Genomic DNA, 20,931 nt, shown 5'->3' on the forward strand with positions numbered 1-20,931 from the left:
TTGTCCCCAGGGTCCCTAGCCTGTGTGCCTTCTCTCTCTCTTTCAGGGTCTCTTATGTTAGTTTTATATATAATGTTCAGAGCTTGTAGTTGTATTTCAAAAGGAATAGGGAAAAGCGTATCTACTCCACTTGCCCAGCACCATTTTTTAATTTTTATATATATAAAACCTCTGTTATCTATGTGATAAAAAAGCATAAAATATGTATTATGAAAAATGTTTAATAAAAAATAAAAATTATTCCCATTTTTACCTCCCAGATATAATTGCTGTTAGCATTTGGACGTGTAACCATGTCGGGTAGTGACATGGTTTGGCCCTGTGTCCCCACCCAAATCTCATCTGGAATTGTACTCCCATAAGTCCCATGTGTTGTGGGAGGGACCTGGTGGGAGATAATCTGAATCATGGGGGCAGTTTCCCCCATACTGTTCTTGTGGTAGTGAATAAGTCTCACGAGATTTGATGTTTCGGTCAGGGGTTTTACTTTTGCATCTTCCTCATTTTTCTCTGGCCGCTGCCATGTAAGACATGCCTTTTGCCTCCTGCCATGATTCTGAGGCCTCCCTAGCCGTGTGGAACTGTAAGTCCAATTAAACCTCTTTTTCTTCCCAGTCTCAGGTATGTCTTTATCAGCAACATGAAAATGGACTAATACAGGTAGTTTTTCTTTTGACATCGATACAGACATTTTTTTTCAAACCGAAAGCACCTTAGGTTCTTTTGGTCACCATGGCAGCAAGTGAACTTGTGCTAGGTAAAGAAAAACAAAAAGGAACCTAACGGAAGGATCCTGGGGCATCTCATAAACCCAGCTCTTCTGAGCAAAGCTTCCCAAAGCAGTTGCCTCTCTGTCACTTCTTCTCTCTCCTCAGCCCATTCCATTTGGTCTTTTCTTCCTGCACTTGTTCTTTCATGGTCACTCAAACCCTCCACATCACCAGATCCAGTGGCCACTTCTCTGCCCTCATGCTGGAGACCTTGCAGCAGCATTCCTCACTCCCTCCTTGAAACATGCTTGTTTTGGATCCTGTGACATCGTGTTCTCCTCCTGCTCATGAGCTGCATCTTCTCAGTGTCTTTTTGGGGATACTTCTGGTGCCACCTCTTAACACTCGAGGTGTTCTCCTCACTCTTCTCACTTCACATGGTTCACAGCCTCAGTGACCACAGCACCATGTGAACTCCCAAATAGAGAGCTGTAGCCCAGACCTCTCCACTGGGGTCTGAAGGGGATAGAACTCGGACAAAAGAGGACTCTTGTTTTCCTCTCCCAAATTGTCCTTTCCCCAAACTTCTCCATTTCAGTGAATGTGATGCATCTATCTGCGTTAAAGGAAAAGACAAAAGGGGATGAAGCATCCAAGGAAAAAGTGCACACCCACTTGGGGACCAAAATGTACTCAGCCATGATGCAAGCTGTACCCACTTATTATAGAGATTTTGGCCTGAGTCTAAGCCTGGATTTCCTTAATCCATTTCCATCTGACTTAGACATAATGTCAATCCCTCATTCTGGCTTGTCAGTGTTGGTTTCAGTTTGGATCGTATGCATGTGTGTTCCTTTTTTCTCTATCTATCTCTCCATCTACTATCTATCTATCCATCTACTATCTATCCATCTATCTATCTATCCATCTACTATCTATCCATCTACAAACTATCTATCCATCTACTATCTATCCATCTACTATCTATCCATCTACTATCTATCCATCTACTATCTATCCATCTACTATCTATCATCTACTATCTATCCATCTACTATCTATCCATCTACTATCTATCATCTACTATCTATCCATCTACAATCTATCTATCCATCTACTATCTATCCATCTACTATCTATCCATCTACTATCTATCCATCTACTATCTATCCATCTACTATCTATCTATCTATCCATCTACTATCTACTATCTATCTATCCATCTACTATCTATCCATCTACATCTATCTATCTATCCATCTACTATCTATCCATCTACTATCTATCCATCTACTATCTATCCATCTACTATCTATCCATCTACATCTATCCATCTACTATCTATCTATCCATCTACTATCTATCTATCCATCTACTATCTATCCATCTACTATCTATCCATCTACAATCTATCCATCTACTATCTATCCATCTACTATCTATCCATCTACTATCTATCCATCTACATCTATCCATCTACTATCCATCTACTATCTATCCATCTACTATCTATCCATCTACTATCTATCCATCTACTATCCATCTACTATCTATCCATCTACTATCTATCTATCCATCTACTATCTATCCATCTACTATCTATCCATCTACTATCTATCTATCCATCTACTATCTATCATCTATCTATCTATCCATCTACTATCTATCTATCTATCCATCTACTATCTATCCATCTACATCTATCTATCTATCCATCTACTATCTATCCATCTACTATCTATCCTCTACTATCTATCCATCTACTATCTATCCATCTACATCTATCCATCTACTATCTATCCATCTACTATCTATCCATCTACTATCTATCCATCTACTATCTATCCATCTACAATCTATCTATCCATCTACTATCTATCCATCTACTATCTATCCATCTACTATCTATCCATCTACATATCTATCCATCTACTATCTATCCATCTACTATCTATCCATCTACTATCATCTATCTATCCATCTACTATCTATCCATCTACTATCTATCTATCCATCTACTATCTATCCATCTACTATCTATCTATCCATCTACTATCTATCCATCTACTATCTATCCATCTACTATCTATCTATCCATCTACTATCTATCTATCCATCTACTATCTATCTATCCATCTACTATCTATCCATCTACATCTATCTATCTATCCATCTACTATCTATCCATCTACTATCTATCCATCTACTATCTATCCATCTACTATCTATCCATCTACTATCTATCTATCTATCCATCTACTATCTATCCATCTACTATCCTATCTATCTATCCATCTACTATCTATCCATCTACTATCTATCCATCTACTATCTATCCATCTACTATCTATCCATCTACTATCTATCCATCTACTATCTATCCATCTACTATCTATCCATCTACTATCTATCCATCTACTATCTATCTATCCATCTACTATCTATCCATCTACTATCTATCTATCCATCTACTATCTATCCATCTACTATCTATCTATCCATCTACTATCTATCCATCTACTATCTATCCATCTACTATCTATCCATCTACAAACTATCTATCCATCTACAATCTATCTATCCATCTACTGTCTATCCATCTACTATCTATCAATCTACTATCTATCTATCCATTTACTATCTATCTATCCATCCATCTAGTATCTATCATCTACTATCTAACCATCTATCTGTCTACCCATCTACTATCTATCTATCTATCCATCTACTTGCTATCTATCCACTATCTATCTACCCCTCTACCCATCTACTATCTATCTATCTATCCATCTACTATCTATCTATCCATCTACTTGCTATCTATCCACTATCTATCTACCCCTCTATCCATCTACTATCTATCTATCTATTCATCTACTATCTACCTATCTGTCTATCCATCCATCTACTATCTATCTATCTGGTATATTTGGTGAGAAGTTGGGAGAGACTGCATCAGTGCCTGATGCCCTAATGTCATAGTAAATTGTCCTTTAGAGTTCTAGAGAGTTCTAGACTGGGCTAAACGGGACTCTTGACATCAGCGTTTGTTTCATAAAAAGTTGTAAAAACCACACCTGGCCAAGTATCGGGAGGAGTGTCTGATTTCAGTTCTGTCCACAAACCTGATGAGTATTTGTTTTCTTGTTAGAGAGGTTTCACTCTAAAGCATATTCATGAGTGGGATGGAGGGGGAGAAGTTGAGAGATTTTTCTTGCATAATTGGGCAAGAGTTCAAAGAGAGTAAAAAGGAGACTAGAGAAGATGTGCCCATGTCTGAGAACAATGACCTGCTGTCGGATTAATGGAGAGAAGACGGGGTGGTAAATGGTTTATCACTCTGGAAGAGAAGAAAAGCTGTGCAAGGGAAAAGATAATGGATTGGACCAGTCTACCCCAAACTTATTCTGATAGTAAAGCATCTAGAAGTCACAGTGCTCTGGAAGGAGAAAAATATTCCTTGCCAAAAAGTATGAAATATTCGTATCTGTCTTACAAACTGGAAATGATTCTATCTGTAGAAAGTGAGCAGCCTGTGTCAGGCTGCAGGTGGCTCACGCCTGTAATCCCAGCACTTTGGGAGGCTGAAGCCAGCAGATTGCTTGAGCTCAGGAGTTCAAGATCAGCCTGGCAACATGGTGAAACCCCACCTCTACAAAAAAAAAAAAAAAAAAATTAGCCAGGCATTGTGACATGTGCCTGTAGTTCCAGCTACTTGAGAGGCTGAGGCAGGAGGATTGCTTGAGCCCAGGAGGTCAAGGCTGCAGTGAGGTATGATCACACCACTGCACTCCGGCCTGGGAGGCAGAGCAAGACCCTGTCTTGAAAAGGAAAGGGAAGGGAAGGGGAAAGGAGGAGAGGGGAGGGGAGGGGGGAGGGGAAGGAGGAGGGGAGGGGGGAGGGGGAGGGGAGGGAAGGGAAGGGAAGGGAAGGGAAAGGAAGGCTGCAATGTCACAACCGCAATCTTTTTCCACATCCAGAAGGCTGCAGTGAGGTATGATCACACCACTGCACTCCAGCCTGGGAGGCAGAGCAAGACCCTGTCTTGAAAAGGGAAGGGAAGGGGAGGGAAGGGGAAGGGAAGGGTGTAATTTCACAACTGCAATTTTTTCCACATCCAGAAAAACCAGAAAGCTGCCAATATATGTGTAATTGGCCTTTCTTGAGTTTTTACATTTACATTCATTTGCTGCTTTATTCTCCTGTGCACACTGTCTAACCATTAAGATGGGCTCCATATTTAAAGGTGGCAGGATTAAACAGTCTCCAGTGTAAGTGCCCATGGTTTAGCCCAGGTGCCCAAAGAATTCGGTTGCTGCCTGGAGCTTATTCCTTGTTTTATTGTTTTTTTGTTTTTTTTTTTTTTTGAGACGGAGTCTCGCTCTGTCGCCCAGGCTGGAGTGCAGTGGCGCGATCTCGGCTCACTGCAAGCTCCGCCTCCTGGGTTCACGCCATTCTCCTGCCTCAGCCTCTCCGAGTAGCTGGGACTACAGGCACCCGCCACCACGCCCGGCTAATTTTTTTTTGTATTTTTAGTAGAGACGGGGTTTCACCGTGGTCTCGATCTCCTGACCTCGTGATCCGCCCGCCTTGGCCTCCCAAAGTGCTGGGATTACAAGCGTGAGCCACCGCGCCCTGCCTCCTTGTTTTAATTGTTATAGTCTTCCTCTGGTTTCCCAGCTTGGCAGTAATTTCAGTTTGCCCACCCCTGGCTCCAGTATAGCTGCTCTTACTTGCATGGAGAAGCTAAATTGCCTAGAGCATACTTCATTTACCAGCTGAGAGAACGCTCTGTACCGCCGTCTCTTCATCTGTAAAATGGGGGTAAGGAGTGTCTACCTCACATGGATTTAATGACTTAATTCATAGAAACACCTAGAATGGTGCCTGCCACATAGTAAGCTTTCAATTCCTATTAGCTGCTATTATTAAAATTATTATATGAAAAGGTGGCATTGTACATCCTATTGTCTTTTTGGTACTCTACCTGGGAAGAGTGGGCCAGAGAGACCTTAGTTCAAATCCTCTCTGTGCTATCCGTATGTCCTTGGGAAAGTCTTTTAGCCAACAGGAGCTGAACTTCCTCATCTCTGCAAGTCCAGAGTGTTCTAGAGTAGCTCAAAATAAATGAGATCATGTGCTTCAAGCCCAAAGCATGGTATCTGGTCCAGGGTCAGTGCTGTGTACATGTTAGTGTCTTTCTCCTTCCCCTCCTTCATCCTCATCCCATTTCTTCTTGGTCTTGACCACAGCTGTGGTCTTCCCAAGCATTCATGTGCCCCTTCCTTGGTAAAGAAGGGCTTGAGCAAAGTTGGGGGGAAGTGGGCAGTCTTGCCTCTGCTTCTTCAGTGTTTCTTTCTTTTGGTACATCTCTACTTCATCTTCTGCCTTCCCTGGACCTCCATGCCACGTCCACCTACCTTTTCACGTTTCCTCCCTCTCCTGGCCCCAGAGTCCTTCTCCTGCCCACTAGCTACCGTCACTGCTGTAATAGACTCATCTGGTGGCTAAATCATCCTCCAAGAATCTTACATCTTGAAAAATAAGCTAGGACAGAGGAAGTGAACAGCCCTAACCCAAGGAGAATGAATCACTAACAATGGAAACTCAGCCAATTTTTATGCAAGACCTCAAATTACAACACTGAGACGAAACAGTACACTCAGCCCTTTAAGTGTCTAGAAACCAGTAGAAATCCTATGAACACGACATAGGAAAGAACATGGGCTTTGAGAGTCACGCCAACTTTGCATGGACTTCAAGCTCAGGCCGTAGGAATTGTGACCGTAGGAACTTGAGTGAATAAATGGCTTACCCTCCATGAGCTGCAGGAAATGTGAATAATTATGATAATGTCACAGGGTGATTATGATTATCAAACTAAGTAATCAATGTCTTGGGGATTAACTGAATGTTAATCCCCAAGACAATGGGGATTGATAATTTGATAATTTTCTTCCATTCCGTAGCTTGCCTTTTCACCCTGTTGATTGTATCCTTTGATGCACAGAGTTTTAAATTTTGATATTTAACTATTTTTTCTTTTGTTGCCTGTGCTTTTGGTGTTATATCCAAGAAATCTTTGACAAATCCAATGTGATGAAGCTTCCCCCAATTTTTCTTCTAAGAGTTTTATAGTTTTAGCACTTTACGTTTAGATCTTTGATCCTTTTTGAATTAATTTTTTATGGTATTGAATCTTCCTAACAACAGAATATGTATTTCCATTTACTTTTGCTTTTTTTGTGTCCCTCAAACATTTTCTTTGTAAAAATCTTGCATATTTTTAAAGTTTTTAAAAAAATTTGTATTACTTTTGTTGCCATTAGAAGTGGAATCTTGTTTCCCCAACATAATTTATTTGCATAGTTAGATAATATTGATTTCTATATTAATTTGTGCCTAACCACTTTACCTAACTCTGTTCTTTGGTATGACCATTTTTCAGTTGATTTTCTTGGGTTTCTATGAACATTTTGAGGGTGAAAAATTATGAATTATGCCAATTCTGTAATTGGCAAAGCTATAATTCATGAGCCAGAATGAATGACACATGACATATAAAGTCTCAGAAAGTACCTCACCCACATATCTGTCCTGAAATTACTCGAAATACTCGAGCTGAGCAAGACATGAACCAAAATAAAGGACTTATAAATAGGAATGGTAGGGTACAAAACAAAACAGTGAGTAATAAAATAAATGAAACTTAAAGCCACTGTCCAAAAATACTGCTGTTATCAGTTATTACATTTAATGTAAATGTCAAAAACATTTAAAGAACTATGAAGTAGTATAAAATATTTAATACAGGCCGGGTGCAGTGGCTCATGCCTATAATCCCAGCACTTTGGGAGGCTGAGACGGGTGGATCACCTGAGGTCAGGAGTTTGAGACCAACCTGACCAACGTGGTGAAACCCCGTCTCTACTAAAAGTACAAAAATTAGCCAGCCATGGTGATGCATGTCTATAATCCCAGCTACTTGGGAGGCTGAGGCAGGAGGATAGCTTGAACCTGGGAGGCAGAGGTTGCAGCGAGCCAAGATTGCACTATTGCACTCCAGCCTGGGCAACTAGAGCGAAACTCCGTCTCAAAAAAAAAAAAGAAAAAGAAAAAAGAAAAAAATACTTAATACAAATATGGATCTGTATTTTAAAAGAAAACATGTTACATTAAAAGAAGGGCTAAAATTACAGAAGTAATTGTAAAAATTATATAGGAATTTCTGATTCTTGCTAATTAACTTTAAAATCTTGATTAAAATGAATGATATTGTCAGAAAACCTAAATTTGCAAAGTTGACACATAAAGTTCAATACCTGAACCGACCAATAACTCTGGAAGAAATTTGAAAAGGGATTCCAAAAATAGCCTTGAGGAGAGCAGCTAAAGTCACTCACTGCTGGGCAGCAAGGAGAGTGCGATCCTCATCTAAGCGGAAGGATGCACGATTATCCTTCGTTCCAGGCTCAGATTCTACTTACAGATTTACTGCTGTCTAATCTGGGCAAGTCCCTTCACCACTCAGAGCCTTTGTTTTCCTATCTGTAGAGCGGGAATGTTGTACTAAATGGTACCTAAGGTGCCTTCCCAGTCTTAGAGTCAAATGTGTGTGTGTATGCATGTGTGTGTGTATGCATGTGTGTGTGTATGCATGTGTGTGTAAAATAAAAAGCATGACTTTCCAAGTCTAACTGTGCATCAGAATCATGCAGGAGGTGTTTTATTTCTTGGCCTAGTCCTGAAGACATCAAGAGTTGGGCAGCTAAGATGTGTGTGTTAAGAAAGCACTCTGGGCCGGGCATGGTGGCTCACGCCTGTAATCCCAGCACTTTGGGAGGCCGAGGCAGGTGGATCACTTGAGGTCAGGAGTTCGAGATCAGCCTGGCCACCATGGTGAAACCCTGTCTCTACTAAAAGTAGAATAATGAGCCTGGTATGGTGGTGCATGCCTGTAATCTCAGCTACTCAGGAGGCAAGAGAATCCCTTGAACCTCGGAGGCTGAGGTTGCAGTGAGCCGAGATCACGCCACTGCACTCCAGCCTGGGAAAAAGAGCAAGACTCTGTCAAAAAAAAAAAAAAAGAAAGAAAGAAAAAGAAAAAAAGAGAGAGAAAGGAGAGGAGAGAAGAGGAGAGGAGAGGAGAGGAGAGGAAACTCTGACAGCTAACAGAGAACATATATTGAATGTTTGTTATGCACCAAGAATGTTTCCACACATTTGTCTATGTTAACTCAGTGTGCTTAACCTTGAGCTCTGGCAGATCCCAAGCACACACATGGTGTGCCCTGTCCTTTTAGGAGACACCAACACGGTATGACACAAATGCAAACTGGGCACGGACATCTGGTAACATTTGGTCATGAGGTGGTCATCAAGATGTTCCAGAATATATTAACTATGAACTGTATCTAGACTGACATTAAAATGAAAACATAACTTGAACATTCTCAAAGGCAGCCCTTAAATCCCCCACAGAGCCCCAGAAATTCTCAGCCCCAGTTTAGGAACTTCAGGTTGGGGGATTTTGAGGCAGCCGGCCTTGCACTAGTCCACTGTGACTACAGAAGAAATAGCAATGTTCGAGAAGCTCATGTAAGGTAGTGAATCATTTGATAACTGCCTGGAAAGATATTGAAAGGGCATAAGGCTATGTAAATATATAAAAGATCTTAGAGCCATGTCTACCATTCACTCAGCTTCCTCTAATTAACAACTTACATAAACATGGTGCAGTTATCAAAACCAGGAAATGATCACTAACAGAGTACTATTAACTCAACGACAGACCTCATTTGAATCTTAGCGTATTTTCCCCCTAATGTTCTCTTTCTGTTCTACAATTCAGTACAGGATCCCACACTGCATTTAGCCTTCGTGTCTTCTTAGCCTCTACCAATCTGTGATAGTCCTCTGTCTTTCCTTATCTTTGATGACCAAACACTTTGGTGAGTACTCACCATAGTGAACGTCTATAGTACTCACCATATAGAATGTCTCCAAACTGGGTTTTGAGTAATGTTTTCTCATGATTGTAGTTACGTGTTTTTGGAAACAAACAAACAAAGAAGTGACGTGTCCTTCCCTTCTCAGTGCATTACGGCAGGGGACACATGATGCTGATACAGCTTATTGCTGGTCATGTTAACCTTGATCAGATGGTTAATGTGCTGTCTGCTGGGTTTCTCCACTGAGAAGTTCTTGTTTTCTCCTTTATAAGTGGTAATTATTTGGGGGGAATACTTTGAGGCTATACAAATATCCTATTTCTCCACAGATTTTTACTAACAGATATTTAGCATTCATCAGTGGATCTACAATTATTACCATGGTGTTTGCCTAGTGGCAATTTTCTATTTCTCTCATTCCTCTCACATTTATTAATTGGAATTCTTTTGTAAAGAAGACCTGTCATTTCTCCTCCATTTATGTTTTTGTTCAATTATCTATAACATTTAATTATCTATAATTATCTATAGACTCGTGGGTATTTATTTTATTCTGTGAGTTATAATTCATCACTGTCTTTGTTCATTCAAATTGTGCTAGCTGTGGCCATTGGAAGCTCCTTCAGGTTAGACCCTATGTCCTTTTGACACTCCCCATGGTTTTTCAAATATTGACTTATTTTCTGGCACTACAAGATGTGCTGGGTTTATTCTGTATATTTCCTCTTTCAATCCTAGGATCAGCCATGTCTCTAAGGAGCTCTGGTTCCTTTTATTGGAAAATGGTATTTAGAAACCAAGATCTGGGCACTAGGTGTGCTTGTTGTGCCTCTGGGCTTTCTCTGTAGACAGAACTAGAAAATGTATGTATGTGTATTAATCCAAGCACATACATCTTTTTAAAATTTTTCTATATGTATCTGTCTGTATATACATTAAAACCATGAGCTCATACTGATTCTTACAAGTCTGGTCCAACTCCACAAGGTTCGCTCCAGCTTTCCCCCTTCTTTATTTGTCACTTCTTTCTTTAGCTCTCATTATCTATGGTTTATTCACTTATTTGTCTAATCCTAGGGTACACATAAAGAACTTTCAGATTTTTTTCTTTTTTTCTTTTTTCTTTTTTTTTTTTTTTGACATGGAGTCTCGCTCTGTCACCTAGGCTGCAGTGCAGTGGCACAATCTCAGCTCACTGCAACCTCCACCTCCTGGGTATAAGCAATTCTTCTGTCTCAGCCACCCGAGTAGCTGGGACTACAGGCGCACACCACCATGCCCGGCTAATTTTTGCGTTTTTAGTAGAGACAGGGTTTCACCATATTGGTCAGGCTGATCTTGAACTCCTGACCTCAGGTGATCCACCTGCCTTGGCCTCCCAAAGTGCTGGGATTACAGACGTAAGCCACCATGCCCAGCCCTGAACTTTTAGAATTTTTAACTCACATTCATATGAGAAACATATTTAATAACTGGAAAACAGTATTTGTCTATAGTTTTTATTTTTGTCTTTGACCAGTATCCAGTCAAAGTACCATTTTACAAAGTTACTGAGGTTAGCGCTTTCATTCCTTATCCCCCTCAGTGTGGTTATGTTAGTAATTGATCATACAGTTAGGTTAATTTGTTATTGCTTGTCTCCCATTTTTGGTCCCCTGCCCCTATATCCTGGTTGATTTCGATTATTTATTTAATTTTGGGTATGTAAAATATCGCCATGGTTCTAAGCGTTAAAGCTATACACACAGATAATTCTCAGAGAAGTGCTGCTCCTCCCTCATCTCCAGTTTCATTCCTTGATCCTATCCACCCTTTTCTCACCTCCACCTCCCATAGTAACTAACCAATCTCCTTAATTTCTGGTGTACCCTTCCTGTGTTGGGAAGAATTATTTTACTTAGGTCACGGTGGAGATTCTGCCTTATGAAGGCATGAGGAAAGGAGTGGGGCAGAGAAGGGAGAGTCAAGCCTCAGAGGGTAGGAAGCAGGAGAGGGAGGAGTCATCCAGGACGGAAGCAGGCTGGGTCAGCCCAGGACTGCATGGGCCTAGAATATTCCAGAACACCAGGAAAGCAGTGTGGAGAGCCAGCCAGAACCTGGAGGCCCCCTCCATATGAGATGCAGGCCCTCTAATTCCTCCCTTCATTACTATTTAGAAACCCCCAAGAGGCTCTCCTCCCTGCCCCATCGTGGGCTGCCTCGGGAAGCTGGACCCAGGCAGACCCTATGCCTCCTCTGACCAGCCCTGCACCAGAGGGAAGATGAGCCCTCCACATCATGGCGTCCTATCAACATGGGAAGAAAAAGTGGAAGCAGGACTGGCTCTCTCTGTGCCCTCTGGGGTCCCACCAACCCACCCCAACTCCAGGCCTTTCTGCCCCATGTAGGGTCCCCAGCAAGGACTATGAGTCCTCTTCGCTGCCTCAGAAGAGGAACTTGGAGATGGGGGAAGGCCCTGTTGTTGGATGTTTCAACACCACCTCACCACTGGCAGGGGAATTGGTGGCGGGTGCGGGGGGGTGGGTGCGGCATTCCCGGCAGCAGCTGGAATTTTACAATGGGAGCTCCTCTCAGCAAGATAGGGAGGGGGCTTGGGAGGGTGATGCCAGGGAAGCCAGGCCCTGCTTGCCCAGCTTTTGAAAAAAGGCATCATGCTGGGAGAGCGGGTGCCACTGTCTTCCCCCCTCACCTCTGCCCCAAAGCCGTGAGGTTCTGCTGACAAGTCATAAGAAACAGCTGATGACTGACTCAGACGGAAATGAGCGTGTCAAAGGGCTGGGTGGTGAGCCCGGTGTGCTGGGTTAACCCCCAGGGCAGCTCAGCTGAGGGTCCCCTGGCTGGGCTCCCTCTCCCCGTCTCTCAGGCTCCCAGGGGCTAGTGATTTGGGCAAGTCCTGCCTCTGAGAACAACTTGGGGCAAGCTCGAGAAAGCCTTGGAATGCCGGGGAGACTGGCACACCAGAATTCCACCAGTGCCTGAGGATATCCTGCCTTTCCGTGGAGAAGGCTTTGATGTGTCCCTTGAACAGGGCAGGGTTGGGGGGAAGGGGTGCACTGAGGCCAAGAGATGGGAAAGTCGCAGGCGGCCCCAGAATGAGAAAGAGAAGCCATGGGCAGGCAGGCATTGGGCGGGGTGTACTAGCAGCAGCCCCATGGCACTATGTTCTGCCCCCTTAAGGACAGGAGTGTGCAGAAGTGGTGTTGGCTGAGAACATTCATTTACATCTTGTGTTTGCATCCATTACAGTATGGGACACGTAATGAGTGAGCAGGATGACTCACTCCTGCTTCATGGCATAACCAGCTTGGCCGTCGCAGCAGGGGCTGGGCTGAGGGGTCTTAAAACCCAGATCACACGGTTCAGGACATGCTCCAGGCTAGAGACGCCTGGGCCCCGTGAGCCGCCATGGTCATCACCGGTGGAGTCCGAGAGAGTGTTGCTCAGTATCCCCTCTGGCACACACTCCTGTGAGCCTTGGCCCTTTCTCTGGAGGATGCAGGGCTGTGCGGGGCAGCTGGTGTAGATAGACGTGGTGGGGCTCACAATCCCCAGCAATTGAGAGTCTAGATTTTTTTTCTGAGACAGAGTCTTGCTCTGTCACCCAGGCTGGCACGATCTTGGCTCACTGCAACCTCCACCTCCCGAGTTCAAGCCATTCTCATGCCTCATGGCGTCCTATCAACATGGGAAGAAAAAGTGGAAGCAGGACTGGCTCTCTCTGTGCCCTCTGGGGTCTCACCAACCCACCCCAACTCCAGGCCTTTCTGCCCCATGCAGGGTCCCCAGCAAGGACTATGAGTCCTCTTCGCTGGCTCAGAAGAGGAACTTGGAGATGGGGGAAGGCCCTGTTGTTGGATGTCTCAACACCATCTCACCACTGGCAGGGGAATTGGTGGCAGCACCCTCAGCTTTGGGCATCCCAGTCTGTGTCAGGACTTCTCTGAAAGCCCTCTGCCCTCAGCTTTGCGGAGAGAAGGAAGGACCTTCCAGAATGGTTGACAACACTTTTTCTCTTCCCAATCTTATAATGACAGGGATTGGCGGGTCGCTGTGCTGGTTCTGGACTGACACCTCCCAGCAAGCCCACTGGGGTGGTTGCGCCCACGTCCTTGACAATACTCCGTGGCTCTTAGAACTATAGAATGCAGAGCATTTAGCACCTTTTCTCCCTAGAATTGGGTCTCAGCCACAATTTGAAAATAAAAAGTCCTCCCTGATCCCCTTGTCTATTTATACCAGTGTCAACTCTCTCCCAGCTGCCTTGAACAAGCCCCTTATTCTCACTGGGCCTCAGCCTCCCCTTCTGTAAAATGAGGGACTTGCTGGGGAGGCCTCTGAGCTCCCTCCAAGAACCTGCCCTGGGGGTAACCTGGGAGAAATCAGCCTGTGAGGACAAAGGGTTGCTGATGACATCTGGGTCAGCCGTTTATGCCCCAGGCTCACCCATGTGAAGGTGCCTGGTGTTCTACCTCCTCCAGCAGGTGCCGTTAGCCCTGAGCTGGAATAGGACCCACCTCCAGAGAGTCTTGTGGTCGGGCTGCCACGGGAGGTAGAAAGATGAGGCCTCATCACAGGTGTCAGTCCCCACAGATGCTCATCCATGCCAGGTACCAGCACAATCCCAGGTCAGGGAGGGCTCTGCCCAGTCTGGCTCAGGGTCAGTGGACTCACTACCTGAGCTACCTGTGGAGATGTTAAACAGAAGATCCAAAGGCAACTGTAAAAGTCACATGGAAGGGCCTCAGGATGTCTTTGGGCAGCCAGGTGTTGCTAATGGACACACCCAAGGTCTTGAGTCACCAGTGAAAGGTTTTCTTCTTTTTTTTTCTTTTTGAGATGGAATCTTGCTCTGTCACCCAGGCTGGGGTGCAGCGGTGTGCTCTTGACTTACTGCAACCTCCGCCTCCCGGGTTCAAGCAATTCTCCTGCCTCAGCCTCCTGGGTAACTGGGATTACAGGTGCCTGCCACCACGCCTGGCTAATTTTTAAAAATATTTTTTAGTAGAGATGGGGTTTCAACGTGTTGGCCAGGCTGGTTTCGAAATCCTGACCTCAAGCGATCCGCCCACCTTGGCCTCCCAAAGTGCTGGGATTACATGCATGAGCCACTGCACCCAGCCACCCGTGAAAGGTTTTCTGAACTCAGCTCTTCACCTCCACAGCCAGAAGGCATGGGACCCAATGGGTTAGTCTCTGTCCTGGGCCAGCCTAGCACCCTGGCCTATGCCCCTGGGTCCAGGTCCTCTGCAAGCTAATTCCTGCACCCAGACCGCGGCATGGGCTGGCTCCCCTTTCTCCAACACTCTTCCCCCTCACTTGTCCTGGCTTCCTCATCCAGCCTAAAAGTCCCTTCTTCAGAGAGGCCTCCCTGACCCCCCAACATCCTGGAGGGGGGTCCCCACTTGTCCCACTCCCAGCACCATCCTTTACAGCATATTTCACTTCCTGGAATCACGTCTTTCTTTGTTCCATTGCTCAGCGTCTGTGTCTCCCACCAAGGAGCACAGCTGCTTGGTTCACTGCTGTCTCCCTAGTGCCTGGCACATGGCAGACAGTCAGTGAACCCGTGATGGAACCAAGGTGCATGTGCCGCTTCCTGTGTGCCCACTGCTGCACTGTCCGGCTTTGGAATGCATAGCCTACCACAGACACTGTGAAAGGATGCTGGAGAGCTCACAAAGGGCTTAGTTTTCATGCAGCGAGTGGTGCCTCCCAGGCTGGGGAGGCAGGAGGATTTGCCGTTGTGGGGCCTCCGTAAGCTGAATATTCTAGCCACACCGCTGAACCCAGGCTAGGATTTTATCCCTCTTTGTATGTCATTTGCATGGCTCAGCTCTGAGCTCTGTGCTTCCTCTTCTGGCTTCCAGAGCTGAACTGCAGCTTTCTCGGCATCCCTCTACGGCCTGGCCTGACTGGCCAGTGAAGGGGTCTGCCCGGAAGGGGTGAGTGCAGTGGCATCCCCCGAGGCCGGGGCGATGATGGCAATGACTGTAGCAGGACAGCTCTCGCGTGTTGGAAGCTTACTCAGCGCATCTGCTACAGCATTTTATCTTCCCAAGAGCCCCATGGGGTTAGCACCATTGTCATCCCATTTTACAGATAAGTCAACGGAAGTTTGGAAAAGTTATTTGCCCAAAGTCACATGGCTAGCAAATATCAGAGTCCAGGTTTGAGTGTAAGTCTGTTGGATGCCGGAGCCAGGCTTAATCACTGGCCAAATAACCTTCTCCCCAGAGACCCAGGAGCCCTCATACATAACTAAGAAGCTGGGCTGGCCCTGCTGGGGGCTCTCAGTTCCCCATACGGGGCTAAAACCCTCCTGAAATTCCCACTTCAGTGGCTTTCCAGCTCAGCTAAGCACCCCTTGGATTCTCCTCAGTAGGATGAGGAAGAAGGTCTTTGAATGACAGGTAACATTGCCAAGCCCCAGGGGAAGGAAAGAAAAATGGCAAAAGTGGAGGTTAGGGCAGAAAGGAAACAGATGCCTGTGACCTGGGCACCCAGTCAGAGGGAGCTCCCTCCAAGCATATTGAGGGAGTTGCTGTGGCCTTCTCATCAGGAACACGCTCCCTGCCCCATCCCTGGAGGTTTGGAAAACACAGCCCTGGAAATTCAGAAAAAGTCCTCCAAGTGATTCTGATTTTCCCCTCAGGGTCTTTCCTGCCCAGCCCACTGTGGTCCGACCACTCCCTGGGTACTTGGTGACACTCCCCACTGCCCAGTGGGGAAGGCAGGTCCCTTTCCACCTCTCTGCTCCCATTCCCACACCTCTGTCCCGTTCTGCTGCAGGGGTGCTCTGTCCTGCCACTCAGATGTGGCCCTCCAGGTGCCGTTCCTACCCTGGAGGCAGCTGTAAGGCCCCTGGTCCTGTTTCCACAGCACCTGAGCTATAGCTGGGCTGAGCTGATCATACTGCACTGTGAGCACCCGTTGTCTTTACTGGACCAGGTGCTCTCTGGGAAAGGAGCTCGACAAGCTGACCGGTGTCTGTCCCCCATTCAGGCGATGACCCAGGATGCAGCCAGGGGCCACGACATGCACGGAGGACCGCATCCAGCATGCCCTGGAACGCTGCCTGCATGGACTCAGCCTCGGCCGCCGCTCCACCTCCTGGTCAGGTAGGTCCAAGGGAGCCGGGGAGGTGTTTGAGGGCTCAAGGAAGCCTCAGGGGCCATGGTGGGCACTGGACCAGGCATGGAAGCTGGCAAATTCTAGGTCAAACCCTGTCTGTGTGACTTGGGCAAACCCCAGGCTTCTCCTGGGCAGGTGCCTGGCACAGCACTTGATATGCTGAGACCTCAGTATCTGGCACTTTCTCCCTTCTCCCACGGCCTCTTCCTCATCCTACTCAGGGTTGGCTGCCTTTTGCTTCTGGAAGAATCCATCGAATCTGCTTAGAAAACCACAACTGCTGATTCTGAAAAAGCAGCTGGGAATTCACAGGCAGCTCTTCCCAGAATTCTCCTGTTTGTTTGTTTCTAGTTCCCTCATAGTCCTAGCCTCTTCTTCCCTATAGAATAAGGGAAAACTCAGCAGAGCTGCAGAGAGCAGGAGGCCTCTGTGTTTCCCATCTCCCAGGACTAAAAAATAGGGTGTCCGCAGTCCTGGGCAATTGCGTCTCTGAAGGCTGGCGCCTGGCTGTAATAATTCCTTATGCTTGTAGAGCTTTCTCATGCCCCATATCTCACTGGCCTCCCTAACTTCTCCGTGAGTAGCCAAGCAGTGCTCCTTGAACATACCTGGTCCCTCCCTACCTCAGCACCTTTGCACCTGCTGCCTGGAACTCTTCCCTGGGAACTACACATAGCTGGCTCCTTCTCATCCAGGTATGAGCTCAAATGTTGCTTCCTCTGAGAGGCTGTCCTTGGCCTTTGGAATGAGACAGACCTGGATTAAAGCTATCTCCCATTGGCTTTACAACCCTGCACAGGCCACTTATCCTCCCAGGACCCTGGCCCTACTTGCCTTCTGCAAAATGGGAATAATAACAATGGAACCACTTTTCTGAAGGGACAGTGGGAGCCTCAATGAAGATAATGTATTCAGAGGCCTAGCACTATATTGGCACATAGTGGGTGGTCAATAAATGGTAGTTTTCTTTCTTGCCTGCTACCCAGGTTTTGATGGAGGCTAAGCTGGTAGGGCTGGGGAGAGGGATATCGTTAAGCAAAAGAATATAAAAAGATCTGACCTTTGCAAATTTTCTGACAACCTGTGACCACATGGACACATTGTTAGAAGCCTCCAGAACTTTGGAAGGAGCCTGTACACGTGAGAGGTCCTGGAGCTTGAGCTCCACGAAATTCAAGTTCAATCCATTTCCACTCCTGCGGCTCTCACTCCCCACTCCACACACACACACACACACACAGCCCCTCCCTGCTCCTCCGCCCCGGGCCGTCCCTTTAATTTTTAGGGGTTTACCCTTGCTGACTGCAGGGAAACAGAGATTGACAAAATAAGAAAGTCTGGGGAAGTTACAGAGTGACAAAGTGCTCATGGCAGCTTTTAAAATAGAACTCGTTTAGCTTCCCCTTCCTGGGCTCCATTGCCGTTCTTGGGAAGCTCCATGGCTGCTGTGGACTCAGTCTTGTGTCTTGGGATGAAACTCACTGTGGCTCCTCTCTGTATTCTTTCAGCAATTTCTGCCTCTGTTCTAACCTCCCTGCAACTCATAGGCACCAGAACCCACTGTAGGAAACCAGGGCTGGAGAGGTTGTGGGAGAACTGGTGCTTCCACAAGGAGCGGAGTCGTGGTGAGCTCATTGTCCTCTAAAGGGGTTCCCAGCCCGCATCTCCAACCCCTGTGTCTCTTGCATATGCAGGAACAGAGAATTTGTCATTATGTCTTGATGGGGCATGGTAGGGCTGAGTGTTGATCCAGCATCTTCTCCTAGATTAACTTACTTTAGAAAGGAGTGTTCCAGGCTGGGTGCAGTGGCTCACGCCTATAAGGTCAGGAGATCAAGACCATCTTGGCCAACATGGTGAAACCCCATCTCTACTAAAATACAAAAATTAGCCAGGTGCGGTGGTGCGTGCCTGTAATCCCAGCTACTTGGGAGGCTGAGGCAGGGGAATCGCTGGAACCCAGGAGGCAGAGGTTGCAGTGAGCTGAGATCACACCACTGCACTCCAGCCTGGCGACAGAGCAAGACTCTGTCTCAGAAAAAAAGAGTGTTCCAGTGCAATACCACAGAAGAATGTTCCAGCATAAATGCCCCTTCTTTACAGCCCCTGCCTGAGTGTGGCGGGAAGACACCAGAACTGACCCCTTGCCTCTCTCTCTTTTTCCAGCTGGGCTGTGTCTGAACTGCTGGAGCCTGCAGGAGCTGGTCAGCAGGGACCCAGGCCACTTCCTTATCCTCCTTGAGCAGATCCTGCAGAAGACCCGAGAGGTGAGGGCGAGTCAGGAATTGAAGGGCAGAGCTGGGGTCGGCCTCGTAAAGTGGAGAAATAGGTCCCAGAAAACATCATTCCTGGGTGCCTGGACCTCCAGAGGGACTTGGCAAAGGCCCTGGGAACCTGTGAGTTTTGTGTTTCAGCAGCGCTTGCATATGAGAGGTTTCTAAGAAGGGGGTGCATTCAGTAAGAACACATCATATGTGAGCTAGGGTCCTGAGTTCAGCTACAGACATGGCTTGTAAGTCCAGGTATTGACTAGGAAGGGAGAAGACACTTTACCCAATTCCTTTCCTCAAAAAGATCCATAAAAACAAAGATATGAAAGAGAAAACTGATCAGAAAGGTAAACTGAGGCCTCCTTTCATAGTTCAGTCAGTGGCTTTCATGACAAAGAAGAGGAATGTGTTTAGTGCTGAGCTGGGCTTGGGTTCTAGAATAGCTGTGAGTCCCCAAAGAGGATTTGGGCTCTTTTATAAATAATTCTCTTTTATGGTGTGTGTGTGTGTGTGTGTGTGTGTGTGTGTGTGTGTGTGTTTTAATTATTTTAAATACATGTGATTTGGAAAACATGTCACTTTCACTCTCAGTTACCTATCCCTATAAGAAGATGCCCAAGGTTACAGTTCTGACCCCACTATTTACCCGGTACTTTTTTACTCTCATCATAAGCCAACCAGCTCAGAAGAGCTGAACCACCTCTGGAGTGCATAACATATAAACCCAGATGGAAACTCTGGACCACCGTCTAGCAATAGAGGAGGGTCTCATAGAAAGGTCCGATCTGCAAGGCTTGGTAGACACATTGTCTATTAAGGGTAAAGAGAAGGAGGATTCTAAATGTGAGCCTACTGAGCCCATCTAGCACAGAAGACATGATGGGGCTTTTTCTGTGTCTCCAACCCCCACGAGTTCCAGAATGGACTGAGAAACCTTCTGACCAATGAATTTTAAATCATGTGGTGTGCACATGTGTGCATGTGGTGTCGTAGGTTGTATCAGAGAGGCAGTTCACAAAAGGATAAATAGAAGTTGTAAACAAATATGAAAAAGCGATAATAAAATAAATGCAAATTAAAACCATAATAAGACAAACTTTGCCTAACAAATTAGCTAAAAAACAAAAGGTAAGGCCAGGTACAGTGGCTTGTGCCTGTAATCCAAGCACTTTGAGAGACTCAGGTGGGAGAAATCCTTGAGCCCAGGAGTTCAAGACCAGCCTGGGCAACATAGCAAGACCTCGTCTCTACAAAAAATACACAAAGTAGCTGGTTGTGGTGGTGTGCACCTGTAATCTCAGCTACTTGGGAGGCTGAGGCAGGATTGCTTGAGCCCAGGAGGTCAAGGCTGCAGTAAGCCAAGATCGTGCCACTGCACTCCAGCCTGTGCGACAGAGCAAGACCCTATTTCTCTCTCTCTCTTTTTTTTTTTGTTAAAAAAAGATAAAAACCAGTGCAGAAAGAACATGGTGAAAATGGTACTTTTATATATATAGATAGTATAAATGGCAAAATCCTTTTGGAAAACAATATGACAATATGTCTCAAAGGTCATAAAACTCTATAAACATGTTGATAACCTTTGATCTGTTGACTCCACTTCTTGAACTCTTTTCTAGATAAATAATCCAAATTATAGAAAAAGGAATGTGCTGCATAATAGTGTTTGTTGCAAAATATGTAAAATACCAAGAAAATAATCTCGAATGTCCACAATGAAACTAATAAGATGCCAGGCACGGTGGCTCACGCCTGTAATCCCAGCACTTTGGGAAGCCAACGCGGGCAGATCATGAGGTCTGGAGATCAAGACCATCCTGGCCAACATGGTGAAACCCCATCTCTACTAAAAAAAAAAAAAATACAAAA

At 45.7% G+C, this 20,931-nt stretch overlaps 1 protein-coding gene across 3 annotated transcripts in view; it reads left to right on the forward strand.

Annotated features, from left to right (window-relative positions):
- The window catches only part of PIK3R5 (phosphoinositide-3-kinase regulatory subunit 5), an 87,359-nt gene that overhangs the window by 38,699 nt on the left and 27,729 nt on the right, over nucleotides 1-20,931 (forward strand). For 2 of the 3 annotated variants that reach the window (XM_030800212.1, XM_030800211.1), the window contains exons 2-3: nucleotides 16,664-16,779; nucleotides 18,959-19,059. In XM_030800212.1, the coding sequence (XP_030656072.1) occupies nucleotides 16,677-16,779; nucleotides 18,959-19,059 (204 nt within the window). In that variant the 5' untranslated portion in view covers nucleotides 16,664-16,676. Of the gene's footprint in view, nucleotides 1-15,677; nucleotides 15,732-16,663; nucleotides 16,780-18,958; nucleotides 19,060-20,931 lie in introns of those variants that run through there. The other variant, XM_030800213.1, reaches the window with a different exon arrangement.

This window comes from Nomascus leucogenys, chromosome 19, assembly GCF_006542625.1.
Source record: "Nomascus leucogenys isolate Asia chromosome 19, Asia_NLE_v1, whole genome shotgun sequence".
Classification (NCBI taxonomy): Eukaryota; Metazoa; Chordata; class Mammalia; order Primates; family Hylobatidae; genus Nomascus; species Nomascus leucogenys.